Source organism: Colletotrichum abscissum (genome assembly GCF_030869225.1).
Source record: "Colletotrichum abscissum strain IMI 504890 chromosome Unknown Scaffold_18.1, whole genome shotgun sequence".
Classification (NCBI taxonomy): domain Eukaryota; kingdom Fungi; phylum Ascomycota; class Sordariomycetes; order Glomerellales; family Glomerellaceae; genus Colletotrichum; species Colletotrichum abscissum.
The window spans coordinates 723593-741586 of record NW_026850076.1 but is presented as its reverse complement, the minus strand read 5'-3'; the positions used below and the strand labels follow the sequence as shown (position 1 = coordinate 741586).

Here is a 17994-nt window from a genome sequence, read left to right as displayed (position 1 = left end):
TGAGCAGTAGGGTGGGAAACTGAGATGATCAGTGGTAGCCGGTTCATTCCCTGGGCACGTGACAGGGAAGGAGGAAGGAGCCACCCTAGCACCTTCCACCTGGTTCGTCGGCTCCCACAACCTCAAGCTATGCCTCAAGGTTCCCTGACGCCACAGGTGAAGCCTATATAGGTCAGACCAATTCCATTCCTGTCACCAGCACAGCAGGCGCCCGTCTAGGTCGACGGGTCAGGTCAAACTGTGGCGTGGTGGTGGAATGGTTAATGGTCAACAATCGATTTACGCCAACCAGCCTACTCGACGACAGGCTTAGCGAGTATCCGAGTTCGAGTCCCAGAAATTGCGCCAGAGATGTAGCCCCCAGTTCAGCACCGGGGGGTCGAACTCTTTTGCTATTCTGTTGTATGAATAGAATTGACTTTTTCTTTGGGCCATGCTCAACCCGCCTTTTTCCCAGGTCGGCTATATGTAGAGGGATAAACGTAAGTACGGCCGAGGTAACGGTACCACTAAGGACACAAAGATTTAGGAGGCGTACAAGCGTCAGTCAAGCGGGTGGGATTTAGGACAAAGATTTTGAATGTGGGAACGAGAGATTTGTGATGAATTGCAATCTCCTCCCTTTCGAACTAGAACATTTTACCCTCCAGGCTATGATATGGCTTATCAAAAAGAAAAACTCAAAAAACCGAATAGACCAGGGCATTGAACCGACTGAACTTGCCTTATCTGCGCATCGAATACGAATTCATTCGTCAGGGCCATCATACGGCAAACAGGTAGTCAAGAAGACAGGCCTGGTGTCGGCTTGGCACGGTGAAGTGGGGCCGGCAACGGCGGTGGATGTACCCCAGTCAATGGCATCAATAAGGTACGTGGTATTCCCTGCATGAGAACCCGACTCTCTAGGCGCACCGGTCTTGGAGAGCCTGCAGATCGAGCCAATGTTGTTGCGTCGGTAGGAACCCAAGAATGACGCATTAAAATGGTGATGGCTTGTTTCTCGCTTGAAGTAGGTAAGATAGTACGTGCTGCTGCCTGCTTTAGCGCATCTTCTTTGAGCAGGTCGGCGGATCGCATATCCGACCTCACCTCCTATTTCCGAGGGTTGTCAGCCAGAAACCGAGCAACGCTGACATATAGAAAAGACAGACGAGCCCTTCTAATTGTTCATTCATACTGCCTCCAATAGCTTTGTTTGCGCGTTGCTTGATCGTGCTCCCCAGGCTGCAGAAACAGGCGTATCCTCTGCCATCAGTCGACTGCCGTTTGATATCCGGCACGCCATTGCCATTGAATGAGAACACAATCAACACTATTCCTCAACGAGAATTACCATGGCGAATCCTGCTCAGCATGACAGTGGTGTAGTCTCGGTGGCACCGAGGTCGGTCGACTTGGAGTTAGCCCCCCTTCCGGACCCGGCACCGGCCGCAACTGCCCCCGCTCCGGTCGGTCCCACCCCGTCAAAGGACTCGGATCCTTTCTTAGTCACCTTTACGCAACCGCATGACGCCGAGAACCCTCTCGACTGGCCCGCGGGTCGGAAATGGATGGTCACCGATGTGCTATCGGCCACCGGTTTCAATCGCATCATGGTTTCAACAATCATGGCTCCCGCCCTGACGAACATTGCGGCGGAGCTCGACATGACCTCCACCGAGTCCGCCATGGCGTTGTCCATTTATCTCCTCGCCACCGCATTTGGCCCCCTCGTCATGGGGCCAATGTCTGAGATCTACGGTCGACAGGTCGTGCTCCACGCCTCGAGCGTATGGTTTCTGATATGGAACGTGCTCTGTGGTTTCGCAAACACCAAGGGGACGCTTATTGCCGCTCGCTTTCTGGCGGGCTTCGGCGCCAGTTCCATTTACGCACTCGGAGGCGGAGTCCTGGGCGACATCTGGCGCCCTGAACAGAGAGGCCAGTCTCTGGGGTTCTATCTTCTCATACCCCTGCTGGGTGCGGCCGTTGGTAAGTTGACCCAATTTCGCTCCTAACCAAGCTAACCCCTTCTAGGCCCCATCATTGGTGGCTTCATTGCGGCGCGCACGACGTGGCGATGGATGTTCTGGTCCACTTCCATGTTCCAAGCTGTCATGATCTTTGTCTCCTTCTTCAGCTTCCCGGAGTCCTACAGTCCGCTCATCCTACGCCGGCGGGCTGCTCGTCTCCGCAAGGAAACCGGCGAAACGAGATACTACACGTTCAGCGAGAGAATCGACGCTGGCAAGTCCACTTTAGCAGTCATAAGAAACTCCCTGACAAGACCGCTTCGTCTGCTTCTCTTCCATCCCATTATTCAGGTGTCGGCCGTCCTGTCGGGATTCAACTATGGTATCCTGTATGTCACGCTGTCGACCTTTGCAGACATCTGGAAACAGCAATATGGCCAGTCTGTGGAAATTAGCGGATTGCACTACATCGCCTGCTCTTTTGGAGAGCTTGTCGGGTCTCAATTTGGTGGACTGATACTGGATCGCTTGTATAAACGCCGAGACCAACCTACGCCAGAGTCTCGAGTCATGCTCGCATTCTTTGGTATTGTTCCGGCCTGGCTGGGGACTGTGTTTTACGGCTGGACAGCACAGTATCGCCTCTACTGGCTGATAGTCGATGTCGGAGTTGTCGTTATGATGTTTGGCATGCAGCTTAGTGGAATGCCTAGTGAGTTTGATCTGGTCTATTGGTGACATGACTGACAAGTTATCAGTGACGGCCTACGTGATCGACGCGTACGCAGAGCATACCAGTAGTGCCATGGCAGCGATTCAGTTTGTCAAGAGCTTGACTGCTTTTCTGTTCCCGTTGTTTGCCCCGAGTATGTACCATGCACTCGGATACGGCTGGGCCAATAGCTTGATGGCCCTTGTCGGCGCAATGCTTGCCGTCCCTCTTCCCATCTTCATCTGGAAGAAGGGGGCCCAGCTGAGAGCCAGGGCGATTTCGACGTACTGAGTGGTATCCCTGTATCGTAGACCTCAGCTATCTACCCAGCCAGATCTTCTACCAAGCTGAGATCTACTCGATCTTGTATACCTCATAAGCCTAATGAGTTACTTTGCCGGAGCTGCTGGTGCCTTTCATGAGTACATCTACGAATGCGACCAAGATTCTGACGAACAAGGCTTTTATGAAGACTTCTACGAGGCGCATTTTGAAGAGGCCGATGTAATCGAGAGTGCCATCCTCGAGTTGGAAGAAATCGTTAGGCGTAGGGCTAATCGGTCGGGAACCCCGGGGAACAGAGATATATAGATTCTGTGTTTCAAAACACGACACCGACAATGATCTATACTAAAGGAAGTTCTCCCGCTTTCCCTCGTGGCTTTCTCACAAGCTGGGAATTCTGCCATGGTCATTCAGCAGGTGATTACCAGGGCATTCGGAACCAGAGGCTGTTGTTCCTCTGTGTGCTGCCACCGAGCGTTTGTTTCGACTTGATCAGCTCGATGCCTTCTATCCCACCTCCTGTTCCCGTCCGGAGGAAATGAGCCTAGCCGAGAGGCGAGAGACCACATGCCTGCTCCGTCTTATACACTATCTATATTTTACGTATTATTATTCTTGGTATCACACTGCGCTTTCTGAAACGTATTTCACAAGGAATACATAAGAGATAAGAAGCAATTACGGCGATAGTATCAGTGGTAGCAGCAGTAATAGGAATAAAAGGAATAAAGCTAAGGTCGGTTTTGAGCAGTGAACCATCGCGCTGCCTACTAACTTTTCAAGATGCCTTGGAAAGCACAACCTTAGAAGATGCCTTACCCTGCGAAAGTACCTACCTCACGTACCTATCTCATGCACCCTCCTCGCTTGGACATACCTCTCTTTCCCTAGGTAAGGTATCCACCTACCTTAGGTACCTTACACCAACGCATCAGGTTTTCTCCACTGCAACTTCTCTGGAAAGATTTCAACAACGTCAACAAACGAAAAACAAGTTACATTCAGCAAGACTTCCCAGGTAAGTGCGACGAATGACGGGTTGATTCAGTCATGGATTCACGTCACAGAATGGCATTCAACGGCAGCCGCGGCATTGACGCCAACGACAAGGACGACCAGGAGAGATTCGACATTGTCCTTGCTCCTTACCGCAAGAACAGAAGACTTCTCAGAGTCAAGAGCCTCCCGTTTGCGGAGACCAGGGCCCGCGTCGAGGCCTTCCTCGATTCGAAGCTCGCCAAGCCGGAGCTGAGTCGCCCGTCGGGTCATGATGGAGTCGTGTTCCTCTCGTTCAGAGAGCGCAACGACTGTGTCAGGACCGATCGAGACCTCAAAGGGTCATGTACCCAGGACCAAGAGGCACCCGCGAGTTGATCGTCCAATTGAACAGAGGCAGAAACCTCGTAAGTTCAACTTCGTCTACACACAACACGCTTTTCTAACTGCGTATCTGCTATTCCAGCCGCTGCTAGACACGGGCTTCGTAATTCCAATGCAGCCAGCAGCGCTGCGGAAACGCCTGAGAAACAGATGCCCCGTCCTGTCTCATCCACGGGTCCCACAGTCGAAGTTCCGTCTCTTTCCCGAACAGCTCAGCAGCGCAAATGCCACTCCCCGTTCCATCCCCAGGCCCCACAGCCACACTTCCATCTGCTTCCCGAACAACTCAGCGATATGACTTTGACATGGCTCGACGAGCCTTCGACTATATTGAATCAGGACTCGCTGCTCCGACTGACGCTGAACGCATGCGGCTTGCACAAGAGTTCTTGACCAACGAGATGAAGATCAGATCGGAGCGATATGGTAACGATGATGGTGCGACCTCAGAGACCTCCGGCGCTGTCGTTTCCTCCACGCCCCTTCTTTCTTCTCCTGCTCCTGCTCGCAAAGCCGATGGCATTTCTTCCTCTGGTGCTCCGACGGTCCTGACGCTCAATCCGCGCCCAGCAAATTCTACTGGCACATCCTCTCGGACAGATTTCCAAACCTGGAAAGCCTTCATCGGTGCCTTGAGTGATTCAGACGATGATCATGAGAATAACGTTGGCGCCAGACTTGGTTACGATTAAACCGAGGCTTCGATTCCTTTCCCTCGGAAAACTTTCGCAATATCGATCTATACATCGTCGGATTCATTCACCTGCTATGATGGCTCTGACCTCTAGCTCGTTGCGACGAAGCGTCTCGACTACTCGACAAAAGCCGCTGGGCGAAAGCCTGAACCTCACTTCTTACTAGGCGAAAGCCTGAAGTTCAGCTTCTTGTGGGGCGAAAGCCTGAATTAAGGTTGAAAATCCTTGGACCGCAGTCCTAAAGTTATCCTGGCGGCCCCAGAGTAATCTACGGGTAGGGTTCGATTCCCTAGCGATTCACTTCTATGCTCTTGTGGACGGAAACTGTATATAGTTCTCAGACTCACACGAGGAAGTAATGGCGGTGATTGGAACATGAAAAGAGTGTTTCCATATGGTCTGTGGTCATATCGAGGCCACTTGATCTTGTCTATGGTCCCTCTGGCTATCATCTCGTCTTTGTCATCTATCTTTTGAAATAACGGCTGTCTTTTTTCTGGATAATACTGATGAAAGAATAGGATAGAGAGTCTGAACGACGCTTGATTAAGGTATGTAGGCTTCATCATCATAAACCTAGATCTAACGATTCTTCGGATCCAAGGCTCTGCTGCGGCATATCCCGCCATCGTACGCAAATCAGGTCATGACCAACAATGTCAGCCATCCGACCAACAAGAGATGGGACGACTTCCGCCGCCACAGCCAACACGTGCCTCCGTCACAGCACTGCGGATCACCGACGCATGATCAGCCGCAGTCGAATTGACTTTGGTCACTACCAAAGTGCCCAATCTCAGCCACACCGAGCAGAATTCGACGACTGGGTGTTAACACTTTCTCACCGAAACAACCCGGCTGAGCCACTCGACCCAAGTCTTTGTGATGACCTTCGTTGCTGACCAAGGCCGACATCGTTGCCCCTCCCGACAAGCTCGAGCCACCACCTCCTCCTCCTCCTCGCTCTCGCCGAAAATACTCCCATCAAACAACTCTCATGGGGCTTGCCAGCCAGATAAACCCCGAAACAGAAGACTTGGGGCCACAAGCTGAATGCACATTCAAAGTTTCAACCGGCCCAACAAGGCTCGCGTCAGCAGGGAGAACTCGCATGCTATGCGCAGACGTGAGGGGGCAGCCTCATCCCGCATAGGCCACACGCTGTCCCGCTGGGGAAACCCGGCCAAACTCCAGACTCAATCGACCAAAAGCAGCCTCGGCTCTGACGCCATTCACCTCACTGCCCGCGAGCTGAGTCGGGGGAGACACCACCAAGGGCATCTCGTTTGCGCCGGGCGTCTCATCCGAGCCTGAGGGGCCTGGATGTTCCTAGCACGACACCACCAGACTGACTCTCCACAAGGAGCTGCGTTTGAGGGGAAAGACTAAACGGTGGCGATGGAAAACTATCTATTGAAAAAAAAACTCGGGGGACGGAAAACACTGCAAGTCTCGTCATCGTCACCCTTCACCGACCACCGACAATGGACCAACCACTCAGCAAGCACATGGCGATCGACAAGCCGACACAGGAAAAGTTCTTTGAGGTGCGGTCGCCCGCCAGCTTCGCGGCGCGGATGTGGTCGCGCAACTACAGCGGCGTGCCCGTCGTGCCGGACGGCGACGTGATCCTCGTCGTAGGACTCAGCGAGGAGACAACAGAGCTGCGCGTAGACTCGCTCATACTGAAGCGGGCGTCAAGGGTGTTTGGCGCGATGCTGGGGCCGCGCTTTTCCGAAGGGCAGAAGCTGCTGGACAGGGGATCAGAACCCGTCAAGATCAGCCTCCCGGACGAAGACCCCGAGATCATGGAGCTGATCCTCAACATCCTGCACCACCAGAACTCGCGCGTGTGCCAGATCGCGGCAGCGGACTCGATCCTCGAGGTGGCGGTTGTCGCCGACAAGTACGACTTGATTGACGCGCTCAAATACGCGTCGCAAACCATGCTGCACTACCACGAGCCGTCGATTGACCACTTGACGGTCGGCGACTTGTGGAGGCTAGGCCTGGCGGCGGGCCTGCTCAACGAGGCCAAATCATTTGAGAAGATCACCCGCATGCTTGTCTGGAACCACACGGTGCCGTACATACAATTGGTGGACGCGGAGGACGTGGTCGACATCGAGTTTGCGCTGCGGATGTGCTGTAAGTCGGGTGCTCTCCCGGGGGTGTTCGGACTAACGAGTGACAGATCTCCTTGAAAAGGAGAGACAGGACCTGAAGACGTCGTTGCTGATGCACCTCTTGCCCATCATCTCGACCGGTAACCAACTCCGGCTCGTCGAGATCAAGGTCGATTCGGTCGAGCACTTTGACGCGTGGCCGGAGCTGATGAAGTTGTTCGGGGCCAGTCTCAAGGAGACGACAAAATTCGCCGAAGGATTGGTCTTGGCGGACCGGAGCCGTCGCGCTGCCGGACCCAGTTCGGACTTTATGAGGCACTTCAAGGCCCGCGGAGGCATACGCCTTGCGGATGCACGGCGTGGGCGAGACTGAGATTGTGCATCGCGGACGGACGCCGTTCTAGAACATGTTGTCATTTGATCGATCGTCATTTAGCTCCAGCGGGACCAATTGCATGGGTTAGGCAGGGTGACATTGAAATTCGAGTTTGTTTTCGACGCCACAACAATTGACAGCCGAGGCTCGCCTTTGGTGATTTGCAGCCGCTCGGTCAAAGGCCGTGGGCCGTAAAAACAAGACAGAAACAGTGCGCCTCTGCGGTCTGCCAAGTCTCGAGTTCCGAGGTTGAGTTGATAAGCAAAGGGTGGATCTGTGACGGCACGATCGAATGGGACTCTCGCATGGTCTTTCGAGACCCAGATTTCATGGGCTGACCAGTCCGGAAGAGGGATGCGGCGGTCCAGGCAATCAAGCAATTTTACAGATTTTCGCAAGAGCCGACGGCTCGGGAGCCAAGCAGGCCAGACATGCAGGGGCCCTCCCGGACGCCACAACTGCGTGCACTTCGTAGATTCGGTCCCGATGGGTACGGAGTAGTGGGCCGGCTCCGAATGCCTTTACTTTGTAAATAAGAATAAGGTGTCAAAGGCTAAATCAGAAAAAGCCCTGCTTGTGCAAGTCAACGGCGTCGATGTATCCGTACGACTGACTACTGTCGATGGTCGCTCGGCCGATGCACCGAATGCTTGAATCGACTGGTTGGTTCGCAACCTCTTATCACCGGGTGTCCAGATCTGGGAGGTCCGTAGAGCGTAGCGCCAACAGACGATAAGCCCCTGGTTAGTAGTTTATCCGTCATGTCGTTTGCTGCACAGCTGCACCTGCATCGTATGTTGGTGGGATGCCGTTCGGACGGCGTTGGTGGTCGACGATGATGAATCCCATGCCATGAATCAGTCAAACATATTAAAAGAGTCGGCCTCCTCGCAGTAGTCCGACTGCGAGTGCGTGCGCGTTCGTTTGGGGGTGAGACGAAGTTGAGCAAAGTCCGAAATGTCCTGTCTCAAGGCTTTGTAATGAGAAAATAGGGGGACAGACTGATACCTAGTCGAAGGGCTCGAGGCCAATGGTCTCGAAATCCGTTGGAGTTGGAAGGGCTGCACCTCGGCACGGTGGCCAGGTCCGCCGACATCCCGGTTGGTGGGTCCCCGTTAGCGAGCCGCCAGCCCATGAAATATCGTCTCTGGCACGTTGCCTCGGCGAACTAGGCCCGGTGTGGCCGTCCCTTGGTTTCGCTAAACCACGTCATTCCGCCGTGCATGCGGCGCAAGCGGGTACGTACCTGAAAGAGAAAAAAACGGACGGAGGAAAGAAGAAAAGCTCTGCTCCGATCAAAGTAGAGATCCACTCTGCAGACCTCAGCTTGCGTTCGTCCATTCCCTGCACAGCAAACCACCTGCCATCGCATATCTGACAAAGCCAAATCGTGCGGCTCCTGGCCTAATCCCGTCTTGTGACTCCTGTCAGATCCCGCGCCAAGTATTGTATCAGACTGCCTGCAAAGCGTTCGATCCTAACCCGAGCCGGAGATAAGTGACCCTCCGCTGGTTCGTCCCCGTCCTCTACGACCGACTCCGTGCGGTTTAGTCATGGGAAATGGGCGTGCGGAAGACAAACCGCCCGGGTGGGCTTGCACCGGTGGATCAACACCACCCCCCTGGCCGATGGAGATGGGTGTGTGTGTTGATATGGGCACCGACGAAGGGGATGGAAATCTCATTGGAAATCCCCACCCAAGGCCAAGTCCGGCCTACGCAGTATATAGACGATGGGCCGTCCCAAGTCTCCGGATTACGGATCAGATCTCTCGCTCATCCGACCTAGACTTCAGCGCCTATCGTAGCATCAACGACGATCGTCATCCAAGCACAGTCCAACACTAGATAAGCTTAATACCCACGAGAACAGCCAGCCAGCCGCCAGTCACCATGGCGTCGGCGCCGCACTCATCATCATCGTCCATCACGGCGACCGAGGCCGATGTCGAGGCCCAGAAGCCCGTGAACAAGGCCAACTACTTTCACCTCCTCTTCGACCAGGCCGGCGTGACAGAGGCCGTCCTCCAACGGAAATACCCCGGACAAGGCACCCACGAGGCTCCCTTTGTCGTTGACTTCCTCCCCGAGGATGCCCACAACCCCCAGACCTTCCCCAAGTGGAAGAAGTGGACTTACACCATCGAGCAGGCCATCGCCACCCTGGCCGTCGCCTTTGTGAGCACGGCCTTCTCTGGAGGTATCGCAGAGGTCATTCGCGACTTCAAGGTGTCGACCGAAATTGGTATCCTGGGCGTCTCCCTCTTCGTTGTTGGCTTCGCCGTCGGTCCTCTCATGTGGGCACCCCTTTCTGAGCTGTACGGACGTCAGTATCTCTTCATCGCCACCTACATCGCCCTCACTGCCTTCAACGCCGGTGCCGCCGGTGCGCAAAACATTGAGACGCTCATCATCCTGCGCTTCTTCGCCGGCACCTTTGGTGCTTCGCCCATGACCAACGCCGGCGGTGTTATTGCCGACATGTTCAACGCCCAAGAGCGCGGCCTGGCCACGGCCATCTTTGCTGCCGCTCCTTTCCTCGGCCCGTCTATTGGTATGCTCCTTTGCCCGAGCCTGTAAGTCCCAGCTAACCATTATAGGCCCCATTGTTGGTGGTTTCCTCGGCGTCGCGGAAGGCTGGCGCTGGATCGAGGGCCTCATGGCCATCTTCACCGGTGTCGTCCTCATCGTCGTCGCCCTGACCGTCCCCGAGACGTACGCGCCCGTCCTCCTCCGCCGCCGCGCCGACAAGCTCGCCAAGATCACGGGCAAGAACTACATTTCAAAGTACGAGGCCCACGCGCCCCGCAAGACCGCCGTCGAGCAGTTCAAGGTCGCCCTCTCCCGCCCCTGGATCCTCCTCTTCAGGGAGCCCATCGTCCTCTTGACCTCCATCTACATGGCCATCGTCTACGGCACCCTCTACATGCTCTTCGCCGCCTTCCCCATCGTCTTCCAGCGCGGCCGCGGCTGGTCCCCTGGCGTCGGCGGCCTGGCCTTCCTCGGCGTCGCCGTCGGCATGGTCTTTGCCGTCGTCTACACCGGCTTCGACAGCCGCCGCTACCTCAAGGTCTCTGCCGCCCACGGCGGCTTCGCCCCGCCCGAGGCCCGTCTCCCGCCATCCATGGTCGGAGCCTGCCTCCTTCCCATCGGCCTCTTCTGGTTCGCCTGGACCAACGGCCCCGAGATCCACTGGGTCGTCTCCATCATCGCCTCGGGCTTCTTCGCCGCGGGTCTCGTCCTCGTCTTCCTCAGCCTGCTCAACTACCTCGTCGACTCGTACGTCATCTTCGCCGCCTCCGTCCTGGCCGCCAACTCGGTCATGCGGTCCCTCTTCGGCGCCGCCTTCCCCCTCTTCACCACGCAAATGTACGAGAACCTCGGCATCCACTGGGCCTCGTCCATCCCGGCCTTCCTCGCCCTCGCCTGTCTGCCGGTCCCCTTCCTCTTTTACAAGTTCGGTCCCGCCATCCGCGCAAAGTGCGCCTTCGCCGCCGAGGCCGCTGAAGTGCTGGAGCGCATGCGCAAGACGCACGAGGAGGTCAACGAGGACGACGCCATGGCCGAGGAGCGGGCGCACGAGAAGGAGCACAAGCGCAGCAAGTCCGTCTCTGCCAGCGACGGCGGTGTTTTGTCCGATGACGAGCGGACCGTCCAGGGTGAGCCTGAGACTCCCAAGGCTTAACTTAGACGACGCATAGATGACATTTCTTCACTACGTATCTGGAGATGGGAGCATGGATAGACAATGATACCCGGAGCGGCACGTGTCACGGCATGATGTTAGCATTTACAAGGAGTTTTGGGCAGTTTTCAGAGCATACTAGACAGGCCACAGGAGCCGACATTAGATACCAGATAGACCCCCCCTCATCTGTATAATCATAGGGTAATAGATCAACACTCAAAGTCAATCGCCCTACAATTCATCCCGCTCCCGCCCGCCAATCTTGATCTTCAGCCCCGGAATGTTCTTCACCTTGAGATTATGCGAGCTCAGAACCCTCACGTTACTCTTCACCGACCCAGCCTTGTCGTCGACGGCCTCCTGCCCCGACGGCATCCACGGCTTGACCCGTCCCTGCCACACGTCCAGCCCCCACCCCTGCAGCTCGCGCGGCGTAAAAGCCTTGCCCTTGGGGTACGGGTAGATCCTCCCGTTAGAGACCTGGTGGACCGCGCCGACGGGGTACGCGTCTTCGGCGACGTCGGGGCCGAGGCCGAGCTTGGCGGGGAGGTCGGGGAAGCGGTTCGGGTCGACTGTGACGGGTGTCAGGGAGGCGTACTGCTTCTTTGCAAAGTCGTGGAGGTCTGCGCGGATGGAGGCGCGGGTTTGCGGGGAGGGCGAGAAGATGTAGACGATTGGCCAGGCGCGCTGTGTTCCGTCAGTATCCTTTATAGCTGCTTCTGCTGTGACAAGGCAAGACATACGTCGATGAATCGCTGGTGGTTCAAGGGCGTCAGCTCCGCGATGACGGGCCTGGACACTTCCAGGATCCAGCCCTCGAGCCCGTCTGCCGCGCTCCGCGTGTGCGTGCTCTCGTCGTCGCGTTTGCGGCACACGACCTTGGCGTCCGCGGATGTTGGCGTATCGACGATGCCAAAGGTGAACTCGGCCCAGTGCTTCTGCGCTACGGCCTCAAAGGCCCGCCGGAGCGCCGGCTCATCTGGACCGAGGTGAGCTACGCAGACAAAAGCGTCGCTATTGCCAAAGGACTCGGCTTCCTCGATTGAGACGCTGGAGACTTGAGGTCGTCGGGCGCGGTCGCTGAAACGTAGAATTCTGGTGGTAGACGTGTTAGCTTTGCTGCGAGGAGGGCTGCAGACTCACTCGTCGCTCGTTATAGGACCTAGGTAGTCTACCGCCGGCTCGCCGTCGCGCAAGAGCTTGACGGAGGGGTAGGCGGTCGCTGGCGCGTCTGCGCAGTGGTCCTCGGCGGCGTCCTCGATCCAGGCCATGGGGAGATTGGCTGAGGATTGCGCTGCTTCCCACTCTGCCGTTAGGTGCTTGGAGATCTCTGGAGACTGCAATCAACCTTTTGGTCAGCAATATGACCACATCCTATCGAGTTCATCCTACCTTGGCACCTACAACTGTCAGCTCATGTCTACTTTATCCGTCAGATGTACTCACAGGCAATCAACCTCATCTCGTTGCTGAGCGAGACCTGGTCCTGCCCCGCCGTCCCAGGTACCAATGGCACCAGGAGCATCCACAGAAAGCGATGAGAAACCATTTTCTCTTTCCTTGGTGGTTTTTGGAAGGATGGGAGGAAGAGATTGATGGAATAGAAAGGGTGGGATGTCGTCGGTTACCCCTGTCTGATGGGCGACAGGGATTGACTCCTGGACAAGGTCCAGGCTTGTTCAAGGTCACATTGCAGGGAACCACGACTTTGCAGTACTTTTTCCATTATTACAAGCAAGCCTAGCATCAGTTATGAAGAAAAACCCGATCCAAACGCCATTCTCAATATACAATAATCAACGGTGACTCAACATTCCTGCCCTTGTTCCCTTTGTCGTTCGGTCTCTACCGCATGCATGACAAAGCGGAAATGACGGTATTCGTAACAACGTGAAAGCGTTCACCAAGTGTAGCCCGGTGCACCTACGAGAGGAGGGCAAATATCCCGAGGCTGAGAGAAACAAAAGGCACGCAAGTTGGAAAGACGGAGCAGGGAAGGAAGGCTCGAGGCAAAAGTGTTGCCGGGAAGGGCTGAGGACCCGCTTTCCTGAAGATAGATGTTGTTCCTTGAGGAGGAGGAAGCAGGTCAAAGTACACACGTCGTGGCAGATACGAAGGAGAGCCCGAGTAGACTGAACAATTATCCTATTATAAGTATCACCTCTCTTCCATAGAGCCGACCTAGTCAAACCCGTTCCACTCGTCCTCGCCGCTGCCTTCATCGCTTGCGTCCTCACTCTCCTCTTCACTTGAGTTCTCCTGCTCGGGCGCGCTCACATTCACCGTCTCCAGTACCACAGGCTTCCCTGTGCTCTTGAGCACCGGCATCCCAGCCATATCCCTCACAATCCGTCCTTCGTCGTCTCTCAAGTACGGTCCACCCCCGTCGACCGTCTCCTCTCTCGCAAACGCGGCAACGAAGAATCCCATCACGCCGTGACCGTCGCCCTTGTACGTACGAATACACGCTTCCGCTACAGTCTCATCACCTCCAGCCGCCTCGGGCAGTCCACGGACGGGCCACTCCCGCATACCGCGGACCTGCTTCTGCCTCGGTAGGATCGTCCAGCCACGCTCTTTCGCAACCTTTGACGCGAGGGCCTTGATCACCACGCCCTCGTTCTCCTCTGCGTGTATCGAGCAGGTGGAGTAGGTAATCTTCTTGGCACCGGGAAACGTCATGGCGTGAAGCAGAAGCGTCAATTGGAAACCGGCTAACGCGTCCAGACGCTTTTGCAGCTCCTGCTCCGACTGAACCTCGACCGTGTTGCCGTCATCATCGACCATCACCGCACCGGGCTCCTCCTTTTCGTCCCGCTTGCGCTTGCGGTCGTCCTGTTTGGACGGCTTTCCCTTTGCGTTCTTGGATCCAGGCGGGCCAGGGACCTCCGGGAGATGCAGTTCTGGCATCGAATCACGCCCTACGATACCGCTGCCAGAGCAGCTGGGGTCCAGCAGCAGGGCTCCGACGTCTTTGTATGTGTCAGACGTGGGATCAACGTCTAAAAAGTCCTGACCAGGACCAATCTTGGTCATGCCTCGACTGCCAGCAATCCTGACCATCTTCTCCAGCGTCTGGGCCCTCTTGGAGTCCCTCTCGAACGCAAAGATGGTCTGTTTCTGGGCTCCCTGCTCCGGTTCATGCGACTTGACAATCGCTGCGAGATGCGTTGTCTTATTCCCCGGCGCCGCACACGAATCGATAACGTCGCCGTCTTCCGAGTGCGGGTCCAGAAGGTATGCTGGAAAGCAGGACGCCTTGTCCTGAAGAATGATCTCGCCCTTGAGATAAGCCTGCGTCTTGGTCACATCCGTGCCAGGCGATGCCGCGAGGAGGTAGGGGATGTGAGTATCGATAAAGATGGCCTTGCCCGTTGCCTGCGTCACGGCCTCGATGGAAAGCGCTCTCTCGTACCCCTTGAAAGTGGTCTCAAGCTGGTCCTCCACAGTACTCTTGAGCACGTTCACCCTGATCCATCGAGGGTGTCTTCCTTCAGGGTCCGCATTGGCGTTGACGTCAGCCCGCAGCAGTTCCAATGACGACACCTTCCTCCTCAGGCGGGCGCGCGTGAGCTCAGAGGTTAATCTCGCCTTGTGCCGCTCAATGGTTGTCCTGAGACCGTGAGACTGGGGCAGCGCGATACCCTTCTTGGCCAGGAGGAAGTCGTGCACCAGCAGTAGCGCCAGCAAAGGTGTAAGCTGCAGAGTCAGCGACAGTCAACGACTTGACGATGCAGCAGACTCACCTTGCGCTCATGGCGCAGAATGTCCGCCGCCTCGATGACCTCCTTCAAGATGGCACTCCACTTGCATGTCTCCAGTGCGAGGGCGTAGACCTGCGCTGGCGGCGACTTGAGACCTTTTTTGCCAAAGACGCGACTCTTTAAGCTGCCGCCGTGGTCGGAGCTCGCCGAAAGAATGTCGGCAGCCTCGTGATATAGCGACATAGTGCCGGCTGTCCGTGTATATTGACGTTGGTCACCGCAGCCGTGTCTCGGTGTGCGGCTGTGGGGTATCGGCGGATGAGGTGAAGAGAAATTTCTACAGTGGGCACCGCTGGCTCGGAGAATTTGTGGGTATCGGCGGCAGTGGACGGGCGTGTTGATTGCTTGGCCAATTGAGACTGTCACACACGCACCTGTCTCGATGTGTCCCTTGCTTCGCTGAGAAATGGTCACTGCGACTTGTTAAATTAACTTTTGAGTCGGCATCTGGATCATGGATTTGGCAATGCAATTGAATGAGGTGGACTTGTTTCGCGTGGACGAAATAACCTTAATTTGACGTCCAGGCGCCAATTTGGTGGGCCTTGCACCTCTCACACGGCTTACTTGTCAGTGGTGGTAACATGGCTGGCTCAATTGTCTATCTGACTACCAAGCAAATAACCACCTCTCAAAACCCCTTCCCAAATGCGGTGCCTCGTCTGCAGAGACCCGTGTAAGAATCGAAATGTATGTGTTCCAAGGTACAAACAAGGAGCGGAATCCAGTTGCCCTTGAGCTTGCTCGTGTTCCCCAAGCTTTGCTTTCCCCCGGTTCAAAGGTGTGTATGTAACTGATCATCATCATCGTCAAAAAAAAGAAGAAATTGGCGCGAATGCTCGCGCACAAAAATGGGGATGCTTTTCCAAACAGCCCCGCCGAGTCCCAGTGTCCAAACAAAACAACGTCTCAAACTCCCATCCCAGCCACGGCCCTAGAATGTCTAACGAAGAAAAGTTTGATACAAGCGCAACCAAAACGCTGGTGGCGCGCATAGGTTCGATGGACAACCCGCTTACTTGCGGTTGCTGCGGTGGCGGTGGAGGTGCTCGTGTTCGTGGACGTGGCGACGGGCCTTGTAGTTGTCGGTAGAGCCGACGGGGGTCGCAGCGGCCTTGGACTCCTCTGCGGGAGAGGTGACGGTGACGGTCTTGTAGACGGTCCTGGTCTTGCGGGAGCACCCAGATGCCGAGGGCTTGGGCGCGACTGCGTTGGTGGTAGGGACGGCGGCAGCGGCAGACGTCTCGGCAGCCTTGGTGCTGGCCTTCTCAGGGGCGACCTGAATGGGAAGCTCGGAAGAAACCACGGCGGATGTCTTGGGGACTTCCTCCTGGCTGACGTAGCCAGAGGTGGCGGGCTTGCTGGCAGCAGGCTGGACGGCGGAGGGCTTTGCAGAAGCAGCCGTCGCCGCAGACGAGGCAGAGGAACCAGAAGGGTTGGCAACAGAACCACTGCCGCTACCGCTGCCGCTACCGCTGCCGCTGCTGCTGCCACCGCTGACGACAGCACCGAAGGAGGTGAGGAGGTTGTTGCCGGGAAGCTTGCTCATGAGACCATCGACAACTTCGTCAACGGGAGAGGAGATTGTGCAGTCCTTGTTGGTGTTGAGGCCCTTGAGGAGACCAGGGCACTTGTCCATACCAGAAGAGCCGGCGTTGCAGTTGTCAATGATTTGCTGGAGAACGGTCTCATCCCAAGCAGCGATGAAGTCGGCGTGGAGACTGTAACCAGTGGCATCACCGTTGGAGAGGACAAAGGGCTGCGAGCCCTGGCCGGGAGTCCAGCGGCTGGCAAACTTGGGAGTGTCCCAGTAGACCTCGAAGAACATGTGAGGAACGTGGATCCATCCGGCAGGGCAGTTCTTGCGGCGGCTGTTCGACGCACCCTTGTTCGAGGGCCAGGCCATGCTCTCGTAGTCAGTCAGGGCAGCGTTGGGGTTGTAGCAGGAAGGCATGTGGACATCGGCACGGAGGGGAGAAGCGTAGCCGTCGCAGTTCTGGTCGGGGAAGCCGACTCCGGAGCCGTCATTGTTGGGATCGACGATGCCGGCGGTAGTGCCGTCAGAGTTGGCAGGGTACGATGGCGGGTTGTAGTTGGATCTGGGGCAAGTCCACTGAACAGGCTGGATGGGGCCGTCCGCCGGCTCTAGGTTCTCCTTGCCTCCAGACGACGGGGCAACGCGAGCGGAGGAATTACCGCTAAAGATCTGCAGGCCCTTGGGGAAGGCCTTGATCTCATCATCGGTGCCATCGAAGCTGGGCGGTGTTAATAGAGGATTTAGTCCAGAAGACAGCTATACTCACAAGTAGTAGACGTTGACATAGAAAACATCGACAGCCTCAAACTCCTTGGTCTTGGGGTCCTGGAAGTAAAGAGACGGGAACCAGTAGGCGCTGTTGTCGCCGTTGATCATGGCGTTGGTGCACTTGGACTGGGATAGAGTCTCGCCAGTGGCCGACATGCCAAAGTTGCTTCCTCCCATGACGCCGTGAACGTGGGTCGCGGGCTTTCCGGGGTTGATGATGGGATCAACACGGGTCTTGACGAGCTGCTTGTTGTTGAAGCGGAGGACGGCAAAGGTTCTGTCATCGGACTTGGAGCCGGCCGAGGCGGCGCCCAGAAGGGCAGCCAAAGTAGTGGCAGCGGAGAACTTCATGGTGTTAGATTGTACGGTTGGGTGATTGTGCGGTATGAGACGGGTATCAAAGTGGTCGCTGGGACTCTTGCTGGTTGAGTAGGGACTGTATGGGTGCTGATACCGGAGCACCTGGTGAAGTGAAGGGTGTATATCGCGACTCGGTGAGTGACGAAAGTGGTGAGTGAGTGGAATGAGACAGGTCAAAGAGGGCTGTCTAGAAGTTGTAATGAGAGGACGTGCTCAGCAAGCTGTAGCGTTTTGTGGGTTGAAAAGGAATGATGAAAGGAGAGAATAAAATGCCCAGCAAGTGTCGACAGGGAAAAGTGGTGGAATGGAGAAGGTGAGGTCGGGGTGTAGATCCACGGTGGAGGATGGA

General features: G+C 56.0%; 8 protein-coding genes across 8 annotated transcripts; 5 read left to right on the top strand and 3 right to left on the bottom strand.

The window, feature by feature from the left end:
* Positions 1 to 1337: 1337 nt before the first annotated feature.
* Positions 1338 to 2958, top strand: CABS01_08243 (uncharacterized protein; the record flags this gene model as incomplete). Its single annotated transcript, XM_060541605.1, has 3 exons — positions 1338 to 1974; positions 2020 to 2667; positions 2714 to 2958. The coding sequence occupies 3 exons, from the start codon at positions 1338 to 1340 to the stop codon at positions 2956 to 2958; spliced, it is 1530 nt and encodes a 509-aa protein (XP_060402409.1).
* Positions 2959 to 4020: 1062 nt separating this feature from the next.
* CABS01_08242 (uncharacterized protein) lies at positions 4021 to 4326 on the top strand (the record flags this gene model as incomplete). The annotated part of the gene is made up of 1 exon (XM_060541604.1): positions 4021 to 4326. The coding sequence occupies one exon, from the start codon at positions 4021 to 4023 to the stop codon at positions 4324 to 4326; it is 306 nt and encodes a 101-aa protein (XP_060402408.1).
* A 311-nt stretch (positions 4327 to 4637) lies between these two features.
* Positions 4638 to 5024, top strand: CABS01_08241 (uncharacterized protein; the record flags this gene model as incomplete). The annotated part of the gene is made up of 1 exon (XM_060541603.1): positions 4638 to 5024. One exon carries the CDS (start codon positions 4638 to 4640, stop codon positions 5022 to 5024), a length of 387 nt encoding a protein of 128 aa, XP_060402407.1.
* A 1487-nt stretch (positions 5025 to 6511) lies between these two features.
* Positions 6512 to 7526, top strand: CABS01_08240 (BTB/POZ domain-containing protein; the record flags this gene model as incomplete). Its single annotated transcript, XM_060541602.1, has 2 exons — positions 6512 to 7175; positions 7222 to 7526. 2 exons carry the CDS (start codon positions 6512 to 6514, stop codon positions 7524 to 7526), a joined length of 969 nt encoding a protein of 322 aa, XP_060402406.1.
* A 1895-nt stretch (positions 7527 to 9421) lies between these two features.
* Positions 9422 to 11213, top strand: CABS01_08239 (major facilitator superfamily transporter; the record flags this gene model as incomplete). Its single annotated transcript, XM_060541601.1, has 2 exons — positions 9422 to 10082; positions 10129 to 11213. The coding sequence occupies 2 exons, from the start codon at positions 9422 to 9424 to the stop codon at positions 11211 to 11213; spliced, it is 1746 nt and encodes a 581-aa protein (XP_060402405.1).
* A 234-nt stretch (positions 11214 to 11447) lies between these two features.
* On the bottom strand, positions 11448 to 12765 carry CABS01_08238 (uncharacterized protein; the record flags this gene model as incomplete). The annotated part of the gene is made up of 5 exons (XM_060541600.1): positions 11448 to 11903; positions 11960 to 12311; positions 12360 to 12553; positions 12609 to 12616; positions 12663 to 12765. 5 exons carry the CDS (start codon positions 12763 to 12765, stop codon positions 11448 to 11450), a joined length of 1113 nt encoding a protein of 370 aa, XP_060402404.1.
* Positions 12766 to 13397: 632 nt separating this feature from the next.
* Positions 13398 to 15163, bottom strand: CABS01_08237 (NOL1/NOP2/sun family protein; the record flags this gene model as incomplete). The annotated part of the gene is made up of 2 exons (XM_060541599.1): positions 13398 to 14915; positions 14963 to 15163. 2 exons carry the CDS (start codon positions 15161 to 15163, stop codon positions 13398 to 13400), a joined length of 1719 nt encoding a protein of 572 aa, XP_060402403.1.
* Positions 15164 to 15995: 832 nt separating this feature from the next.
* CABS01_08236 (uncharacterized protein) lies at positions 15996 to 17636 on the bottom strand (the record flags this gene model as incomplete). The annotated part of the gene is made up of 2 exons (XM_060541598.1): positions 15996 to 17235; positions 17284 to 17636. 2 exons carry the CDS (start codon positions 17634 to 17636, stop codon positions 15996 to 15998), a joined length of 1593 nt encoding a protein of 530 aa, XP_060402402.1.
* Positions 17637 to 17994: the final 358 nt, after the last annotated feature.